This window comes from Volvox carteri, assembly GCF_000143455.1.
Source record: "Volvox carteri f. nagariensis unplaced genomic scaffold VOLCAscaffold_30, whole genome shotgun sequence".
NCBI lineage: Eukaryota > Viridiplantae > Chlorophyta > Chlorophyceae > Chlamydomonadales > Volvocaceae > Volvox > Volvox carteri.
In genome coordinates, this window is record NW_003307573.1 from 284,737 (window position 1) to 293,930 (window position 9,194).

General features: G+C 56.8%; 1 protein-coding gene across 1 annotated transcript in view; it reads left to right on the forward strand.

Annotated features, from left to right (window-relative positions):
- The window catches only part of VOLCADRAFT_93168 (uncharacterized protein), a gene marked incomplete at both ends in the record, with an annotated part of 40,891 nt that overhangs the window by 14,036 nt on the left and 17,661 nt on the right, over nt 1–9,194 (forward strand). The window contains 11 exons of the mRNA XM_002952446.1: nt 35–76; nt 305–612; nt 1,201–1,490; nt 3,389–3,471; nt 4,460–4,621; nt 5,276–5,401; nt 5,731–5,988; nt 7,393–7,482; nt 7,856–8,158; nt 8,294–8,329; nt 8,856–9,067. Of these exons, the coding sequence (XP_002952492.1) occupies nt 35–76; nt 305–612; nt 1,201–1,490; nt 3,389–3,471; nt 4,460–4,621; nt 5,276–5,401; nt 5,731–5,988; nt 7,393–7,482; nt 7,856–8,158; nt 8,294–8,329; nt 8,856–9,067 (1,910 nt within the window). The remainder of the gene's footprint in view (nt 1–34; nt 77–304; nt 613–1,200; nt 1,491–3,388; nt 3,472–4,459; nt 4,622–5,275; nt 5,402–5,730; nt 5,989–7,392; nt 7,483–7,855; nt 8,159–8,293; nt 8,330–8,855; nt 9,068–9,194) is intronic.

Below are 9,194 nucleotides of genomic sequence, written 5' to 3' on the forward strand. Positions count from 1 at the left end.
CCCCTAACCTCTCCCCCTCCCTCCTCCTCCTCAGGCAACTCGGGCCCTGGGTACCACCGCCACTCGGAGCCTCCAGGTGGGTCGGGGAGCCGCAGGGAAGCACCCGTGCTGTTAAGTCATATCGCCACACGTGTATGTGTTACATGCTGCTGTACGCAGGTATGCATGTATGCGTGCAGTTATGTGTGTATGTATGTATGTATGTATGTGTGTGCACCACTGACCCGTTCGCAGTGTTTTTGATATGAAGGACGCACCATGCACCATGCACATTCCTCCCAAACCACATCGCAATGGTGTGCAGGACCAATTCGACTGTGCGGTGGGCACTCTACGTGGCGTGGTGGCCGCGCTGAGGGGCTTCGTACCGCCCCTGGAGCGAATCAGTAACCTGGCGGCGGCAGCGGCGGCAGTGGCGGCAGTGGCGGCGACGCGGACCCCGCCCCCGACGGCGGCAGCAGCAGCGGCGGGGGAAACCCCGGACAACAACACCGCCGCGGCACAACAGGAGGCACTGCAAGAGCAAGGACAAGGGCGAGAGGCGGAGGATGGGAAAAGGAAGGAGTTGGAGGGGTGTGTGGGGCGATATGACGAAGTCCTATGTGAGATCAGGTGCGATTGGTCTGGTCTGGCGAACGGGGGAGCCGGCGGGCATTATATACATGAACAAATAGTTAGATGCGCTTTGCCTCGCTCAAGCGAGGCGCTGAGTTGTTACATGCGCTGCATGCGGTGGCACACAGGTGCTTTAAGTATAAGCACAGCTGCATTCATCTAATACCTGCACGATACTTGACATGCTCATTCATGCATTTTCATGTGTCGTACGCACGAGGCAGAGCATGTAGCTGGGGCCTTACTGTCAGGGTTTTTAAAAACCCTCTAAAAACCATCAAGGCTGTCATATCTTCATGTCCCACCTGTCCATCCGTCCGTCCGATTTGCGGATTTGGGTGTCGTCCCTAGCACCCCCCCGTCCCTAGCACCCCGTCCCTAGCACCCCGTCCCTAGCACCCCCCCGTCCCTAGCACCCCGTCCCTAGCACCCCGTCCCTAGCACCCCCCCGTCCCTAGCACCCCGTCCCTAGCACCCCGTCCCTAGCACCCCGTCCCTAGCACCCCGTCCCCCGCTTTCAGTGTGTGGGGCGATCTTTGACCCGCTATCTCTCACGTCTTGTACCACGCACCATCCCACTTGCAGAGCCATCCTGCATGGAGATGGAGATGACGGCAACCCAACCACCACGACCCGGAATGCCACCGACGACCTAACGGACGCTATGTACATGGGGATGGCAGGGATTAAGGATGGCGGTGATGTCCGCAATAGTGGTGACAGCGGCCCTGGGGGTGCTAGCGGGGGACTGGTTCCAAAGCTGCATACACTGCTGGCGGGTCTCGAGGATGAGCTCGTCAACTGGGAAGGTGTGATTCGTAGCCATCAGGCCCCCAGCCGCCTGGTGCAGTGGGCGGCCTTGGCGGCTTCCTCAGGTGCAGGCGGAGCGCCCAACCAGAACTGAGACGACGTGTACTGTGCGTGGTCAAGAAGATTCATGCTTGATCTGAGCGGATTTGGAGCCAGGGCATAGCAGTAGCAGTCGTGTTGAGGTTTTCGGGACACGTCGCGGTGCTGCGTATGCTGACTTTTGTTGCTGCTGGTCGGGACATGCATGCTTGGGGATTTGCGGGTGAGCCCCAGCTACCCGTCTTAACAGTCCTTTCTGCTTTTATCAATATGAAAAAACCTAGAACCCCAAACTCTAAAACCCTGTCCTGTTCTGTCCTGCTGTCCTATCTCTTGCTTTTAAGACACCGGCGAGGAAACACGATTAGCAACAGTCTCCGTTTGGGAGAGCGAATCCAGCTAGCACGGCTGCAACCACCGATCCATGCACATGCATAACAAAAGACAAGAGGGCGGAAGTATGAAAGAAGCACTGCTCCATCACCGAGTCCGATCTGCCTGGATCGAAGCGGCGACCTAGGGATGTCAGCATCTTTATAATGACCATTACAGTCCTTCGCTCTTCCAGCTGAGCTAAGATCGGCTCGATAGATGTCAATAGAAAATTATGTAATCCTTACACGCTTCCGCCCCCCCCTTTCCGTTGGGGCCCCCTCACCCCGTGCCCGGGGGCCCCCAGGACGGCTGTGGCTACCGTTTGGATGCGCGGCATTTAGCATGTAGGGGTTCTGGCATCCGTAGCCTGCACGCTCGTGTACCCACAAATGTGGGTTACTGAATTCTAAACTCCGTGCCTTAGAGTTCCATATGTGTGGGTCTTGAGCTACAAGGCCAACGCTGTGGTGGCCTACGCAGTGCACTCTCCGGAGCGTCAGGGTCCGCTGTTTCGAGCCCCAGGATACCCGTAGGGCTGCTGAGCCGTAGAGTCCAGTCCAGGCTTGCGAGGGAGTGGGACAGGTTCCGCCGCCGAGCAGGGCAGTCCTGAAATGCATAGCCCTTAAAAACATAGAATTAAAACATAGGGAGCTGGCGCAGTACCCCCGAGGTGAGGGGCCGGGAACCCCGTATAGCAAGCCGATTTTCCAATGAGATGAAACATCAGGGAAAACAGACTCGGCCAGCATTTAAGCAATGTTGTCTTTGAAGTCATTGTCGATCTGGAGTCGATCGTTCTGGGAATGCCCCAGGACGTGCAGAGGTGTGCACTACACGGTGACCTACCAACGAATTGCACTGTTCAGCGAGGATCGGGGACAAATGACGCGGTGCCAGTGGTGTGCACGCCACGCTGCCGAGCCCCAGTGGTCTGTGCTTGCGTGACCCGTTGTGGGTTACTGATAGACAAGGTGAGTTACCGTTAAAAGGCAGGTAACAACCAAGTAAACAGTGTGTTAGAGCAGCGGGTAGTGGTGCCGGACGGTTCTGATTCCTCCATTCCACGCTCCATATGAGTTCCATATGGTTGGGTCTTGAGCCATACACTCCACGCAGTGCTGGCCCACGCACTTCACGCTCCAGAGTCTCGCGCCAACAATCTGGAGTCGATCGTTTTGGGAACTGCCCCAGTAGGATGATCGCCACGCCCTGTGGTGCTGAGCCCCATGTTCCTTGTTCCCGAGCCCCATGCTTCCCGCTTGCGGGCCCCGAACCCCACACTCTGCATATCTCACTGGCCTTCGAGCCTCTACCAGGGATCCAGTTCCCATGCATCGTGCTCCCAAGGTCCACACTCCACGTTCCTGAGCCCCACACTCCGTGCTGCCGAGCCCCATGCCCCGCGTTCCTGAGGCATTTATAGGTTGGTGGTGTTGATCCAGTCCATGTGCACCTCTATGATGATGTCAGGCGGGATGTGAGCCTCTTGGTTGACGGGCTGTGGAAGGCGCAGCCTAAACTAACCTGTCTCACGACGGTCTAAACCCAGCGCAGGTGGCTGGAGTGATTACCGTCCGCAATGCGCTGCAGACGGGCATCGAGGGGTGTGTTGGTGTCGTGTTGGCGAGGAAGGTGATGATGTGGTTGTGGGCGAGGAGGCGGTGTAGGTTAGTTCGCGGCAGGTGACCTTGGCAGTTAAATGTACTGCTCCCGATCTTAGCTCATGTGGAAGAACGAAGGAGTAGGTTCGACAAATGAAATGCTGATATCCGGCTCGATCCAGGCTGATCGATATGAATTTTTTATGGATCGCGTTATGCGGTTTGGGACGCATGTGGAGATGTGGATGTCGCCTCGAGGAAAGAACCTTGGGCAGCTGTCACTCTGGCTGTCACTGTAGCGAAGGGACGGCGTCTTTTGCAGGCAATCTTGTTCATTAATGAGGTCTTATAGGATTTATAATCAGTGCATTACCATATCCGAAAGACATTAAACCCTAGTTCCCCGAGTGGCTTGAGCAAAGCCAGCACTTGCGATCCAAGCTTAGCAACCATGCCTCCAAAGACCTGCAACAACTATGGATCATTACATATGACATCATTGATAACTTGTGCCACTCATTTGTGGAATTTGGAAACATTGGAATGCTTCGAGCAACATCAGCTGTGACGGTTACAACAGAATGTTCGTTAGTATTGCTGAAACTTGGAAACAGTTGTGTGATTGTAATGCAACTAGCTTAGACAGATACGCTTGTGGTACGCGATAAGCGTTCTTAGTTCCTAACGCGCAGGGCACCAGATATCGGCACGGACGGACTTGCGGTTACAGCAGGTGCTCGCATGAGCCTGTAAATTTGTTGCCTGCTTTTCATGATTCAAGCTTATCAACTCTTGACGTATACAGAGGCTGTTTGCCTTGTCTGACGCGTTTCTGATGTCGCTGAGAGACACGGTATATCACACTGCGCTTAAGCTAAAGGGACTCGAGCCCCGGGCACGTGTATAATAGGTTATAGGACTGCAGGTAGTCCGCACCGCATTCGGGGTCGATGGCGAAAGGCAAGAATTCCAAGAAGGGCGGCGGACCTCGCGCGCCCGCCGCCCGTGTGACCCCACAGCAACTTTATGAACAGGCGCAACTAGCTCTTCAGTATGATGACTTCGATTCAGCGCGCACAGCACTCCGCAAGGCAGCAAAGATGGATCCAAAGAACGTGGAGTACCTCGATGCTCTCGGAGCGCTCCTGGCCGAAATTGGACCCGAAGACGAAGCCATCGAGGTGGGTCAGCAGCTGCCATACATTACTCGCTTGTGATGCTAGGGCACTGAGCTGCTGCCGGCGATCCCGCGCCACGGCGAAGCCTTGATTTGACTGCCATCGGTGTTGTCGTCAGCCATGCAACGCACCGCATGTCTGCAGCTTGCTAAACACAATCTCCATCTCGTCTATTTGCGCAATGTGCCTGATGCTGTGACGGAGCTCAGATTTTTACGAGTTGTGTCCACCAGATAACTTAAGTTGGGTTTGGGTCGGCCTGTGTGGCTGGACTGGCAGGGAGCTTCCCATAGTTATGCTGCGCCCCCTCTGTACGCAGCCTGTCCCCCTGCTCCCTAATGCAATACCAATACCCAAAGAGCCCAGCGACTCCTGCTCACGGAGTTTTCCCACCCCGGCATCCCTCCTCTCATGTTCATTACACGACAAGGACATGTAGCCCTCCTCAAGCTCCACAACACCAGCCAGACAGGCAGACAGAGCGGAACTAGAAGCTTCACCATCACCATTATCCCCCATTCCACACCCGCGCTTAAAAACCAACCCCAGCCTAAAGCCCTGCGCTTACCCACGCTCCCCCACTCCACCAGCCATACCATCCCGTCAACCAACAACCAATAACCGTTAACCAACAACCGCCCGGACCGTGTGTTGCAGGTGTTAAAAAAGTCGGCTTCCCTGAGTCCCGATGCGGGTTACGAGAAGTACCTCTATTTGGGACAGCTGCTGGAGGACCCGGGACAGGCTCTTGTGGCGACTCGCAAGGGGGTGCAGGTGCTGCAGGTAAAACTGTGTGCGTGTGTGAGGGGGCGTAGCTAGAAGAGAAGGCTCATGCAGAAGCGGGACTTTCTATCTTAATATTTACGGGGGGTAAGTAGGGGGGATTAAGAGGAGGAGAAGGTGCAGAATTTCAAGATGCAAAAATCAAGTAGAGATAGCTGTCCATGTATAATTCATTACGCTGTGTGGACTGAAGGAAGAGGGTGCCCAAGAGTAATGTGGGAACACGCTTGCACCCTCAGCAGCAGCAGCAGCACCCTATGGTCCGCTCCACCAACACTCCACATGTGTTTTCTGGCGGCCTCCCACCACGGCCGCACACGCGCACACAGGCCCAGCACGCTGCCGCCCAGGCCGCCTCGTCCCCATCCGTCGTCGGACTCAGCAAGGCTCTGTCCGGCGCGCTGTGCAGCCTCAGTGAGATGTTGTTGCACCATAGCGCGCAGCAGCAGGAGGAGCAGCGGCAACAGGCTGCAGCGGCAGGGGGAGGGGGAGGAGGAGGTGGATGCGGCGGGGAGGCGGCGCAAGACACCGGGGTGGTGGTGGTGGTGCCTGCGGTGGCGGAGGAGGTGGAGCATCTGCTCGCATTGGTGAGTTCGTATTTCGTATTTGGTTGAGGATGAGGATGAGGTTGAGGATGAGGTTGAGGATGAGGATGGGGGGTATAGGTGTGTGTGCAAAAGCCCATGATATTCATGCGTCCCAAGCAAAAGATTTGGCTGTCGACGCGTCCAAAGCCGACATCAAACCCTTCCAAAGGGGAGCCGGCGAGTGTGGTGTGTCTCGCACGGGGTTGGGTCGGGTGGGGAGATGACAGATGAGTGAGGTGGGGAGGAGGGGGGGGAGAAGGGGATGGGCGGCGACTCGTACCCGTAGGCCCTCCCGATGACTTGGAAATTTAAAGCATGTGAAAACCACATGGTCGCTGTTGGCGCTGGTGAATTGCAGTACGTATTTGGATTTAGATTCTTATTGTCGTTTGAAGTCCAAAACAACCTAACCGCCGAATCCGAAACCTCAATCACGTAACCACGTCATTGCTCCAAATAGCTCCGAAACGTTGCCAGGAGTGAAAGCGGGTTGAGGGGACACTGGTGGGAGCTGGGAGGAGTCGGGGTTGGGGGGGTGGAGGCGGCACGCGTTATCATTTGTCAAATGGTGGTGGTAGAGGTGGTCATGCTGGGTAGACAGGGTGGATGGCGGCCCAACCTAGAGCCAGCCGTAGGCCCAGCCTAACTCCCGGGCCCCCGCCGCTCCTCACTACCACAACTTGACCAGCTTGTCCTCATGTAACGCCCCTACCTCCCCCCACCACCACCACACACACTAACACCACCACCACACCACCACCACCACACACCCCACACCACACACACACCACCACCACCACACACACACCACCACCACCACACACCACCACCACCACCACACACACACCACCACCACCACACACACACCACCACCACCACACACACACCACCACCACCACCACACACACACACCACCTGGAGAAGAACATTTGATTGTTGCGGCGGATTGTTGCGGGAAGTGCTGTGTGTGCGAGTGTATATGCCCGGGGAATGAGGTGGTTAGGTGGGACGGGGAAGGGAGAGCCGCAACCAATACACCCGATAGCAGGTCGTCATCGTAGTGCCCGGGCTGGGCTGCTTTCGTCCTCCTCGCTCACAATCGCGCCCCGACTGAAACCCTAAAACCCTGAGTGGATCGACCGGACCGCCATTTCAGTCGGCCATCCGGTCCTCCTGCTGTCGGCCACGTCCGTTACAGACCCCCCAGCCCACCCGAACCTGGGTTTTAGCATTCGGGGTACATTCACACGGACAGACATACACACACACACCCCTGTAATGGATGCTCTTATACCCCCAACCCCGTTCCCGTAACGGCCGCTACGTGGGCCGCGGCTGGCGCCTTCCCCCCCTCTCCCCCCCGGTGACTCCCAACCCTCCACTGCCACCCCGCCGACCCGCCAGGCGAGTACGGCGGACCCCAGCTCCCCCGAGCCCGGTCAGGCGCTGGCGTCATTGCGGTACGAACAAGGCCGTGCGGCAGAAGCCCTGGAGGTGAGCCGCGCGCTCCCTCGTAGTCTTGTCTTGGGCGCTGCCTGGAGTTGGCAGTCGCTTGCTGGACGCTGGCAATGGCGCCGCCACCGCCGCCGCTGCTACTGCTACTGCAGCTGCAGCTGCAGCTGCCTCGTACTCATCAATAGCTATCGATGCCGTTGGGGCCTCCAGCCAGCGAAACAGTGCAAGTGGGCTTTGACAACAAACCGTTTGCCGACGGTTGCATTCTTAAGCTGACGAGCACGAGCACGAGTACTTATGCTTTCGTTCTTCTCTTTTCCTCTCGCCAATCCGTTATCAACCCTTGCTTTGTCGTACCCTGTACTCTTGCTTTGTCGTACCCTGTACTCTTGCTTTGTCGTACCGCATTCAGGCTCTCCGGCGGTCCATGGCGCTTTGGTATGCGCCCTCGAGCAAAGACGAAGACGGGGAAGAGGGAGATGAGGAGGGTGGTTCCGGAGCGGGGGTGAAGGCGGCGGCGGCAGCCGATGAGGATGCGGACATGGAGGACGCGGCGGGGGGTGAGGTGGAGGCGTCAGATTCTGGTGACAACGATTCTGAAGAGGACGCGGACGAGGAGGAGGAGGAGGAGGAGGGGGGGCCCAGCTATGAATTTCGGTTGGAGTGCGCCAAGTTGTTGCTGGAGCTGGACGAGACCACCACCACGGCAATTGATGTAGGTTTGTGGGTTTCGGAGCCGGGTGAAACACTGGATCAGGGGGGTTAATATTGTTGGGTGTCTCGGGGAGCCCTTGAAGGGGAATGGAGGGCGTCGAGGACGAGTTGTTTTGGTGTGGGGCCCCCTGTGCAGCAGCAGCAGCAGCAGCTCGCGCGGTGTGGTCCTGAGGTGAGGGTTTACTGTGATGGGGATTACATGGGGTGGTGATGGCAGGCGGCCTGCCTTGATACACGCCCTTTGCAAGTCTGCGGAGGTGATTTGACGGTTGCATGCGAACAGACTGTCACACAGCAGGATGTGGAAACGCTGCGGTTTCACCTGATGCACTTGTGCTCCTCTTCTTCTTTCCCCCCCCCCGCGCAAACTGATTCGAAACCGCCTCCCCACCTCCCCACACAGACCTCCAATCCACCACACACAAATGTGAATTGGATCAGACGTTATCTAGCCGGTCCTTCGGGGCTCCAGGGCTCGTATGTATGTATGTATGTATTATGTATGGGTTCGCATCACATTTAAGGGCAAAAACGCAGCTCCAGGTGGTGTAAAACACACATTATGGCATATATATGTATGTGTGTATAATGTATGTATAATGCCTGTATGTATATATGGATATATACGAACACGCTGATCGCCGTCCGGTACCCCCAAACCCCACCCCCACCCCCCCACACACACATATGTACACCAGGTCCTCGAGGGCCTTATTGAGGAGGACGACCGGGTTCCCGATGCCTGGCACCTCTTGGCATTGTCGTACTACAGCGGTCACCAGTACGGCGAGGCGGCGGCAGTGCTGGCTAAGGGACAGGCATTGCTTACATCGTTGGGGGCGGGACCGGGGGACGAGATAACTGAGGTAATCAAGAGGGGTAGATGTGGGCGGGTGGTGGGGGGGGGGAGGTGGGAGTCATGTACGGCAAGAAGCGAAGCAAACAGCGGAGCAAAAGGACTGTATTTCTGATTATGTTGTTGTCCTTCTAAAACCCGTTATTTCCCACCCCCTTACATCCATCCCCCCACCCCCCCC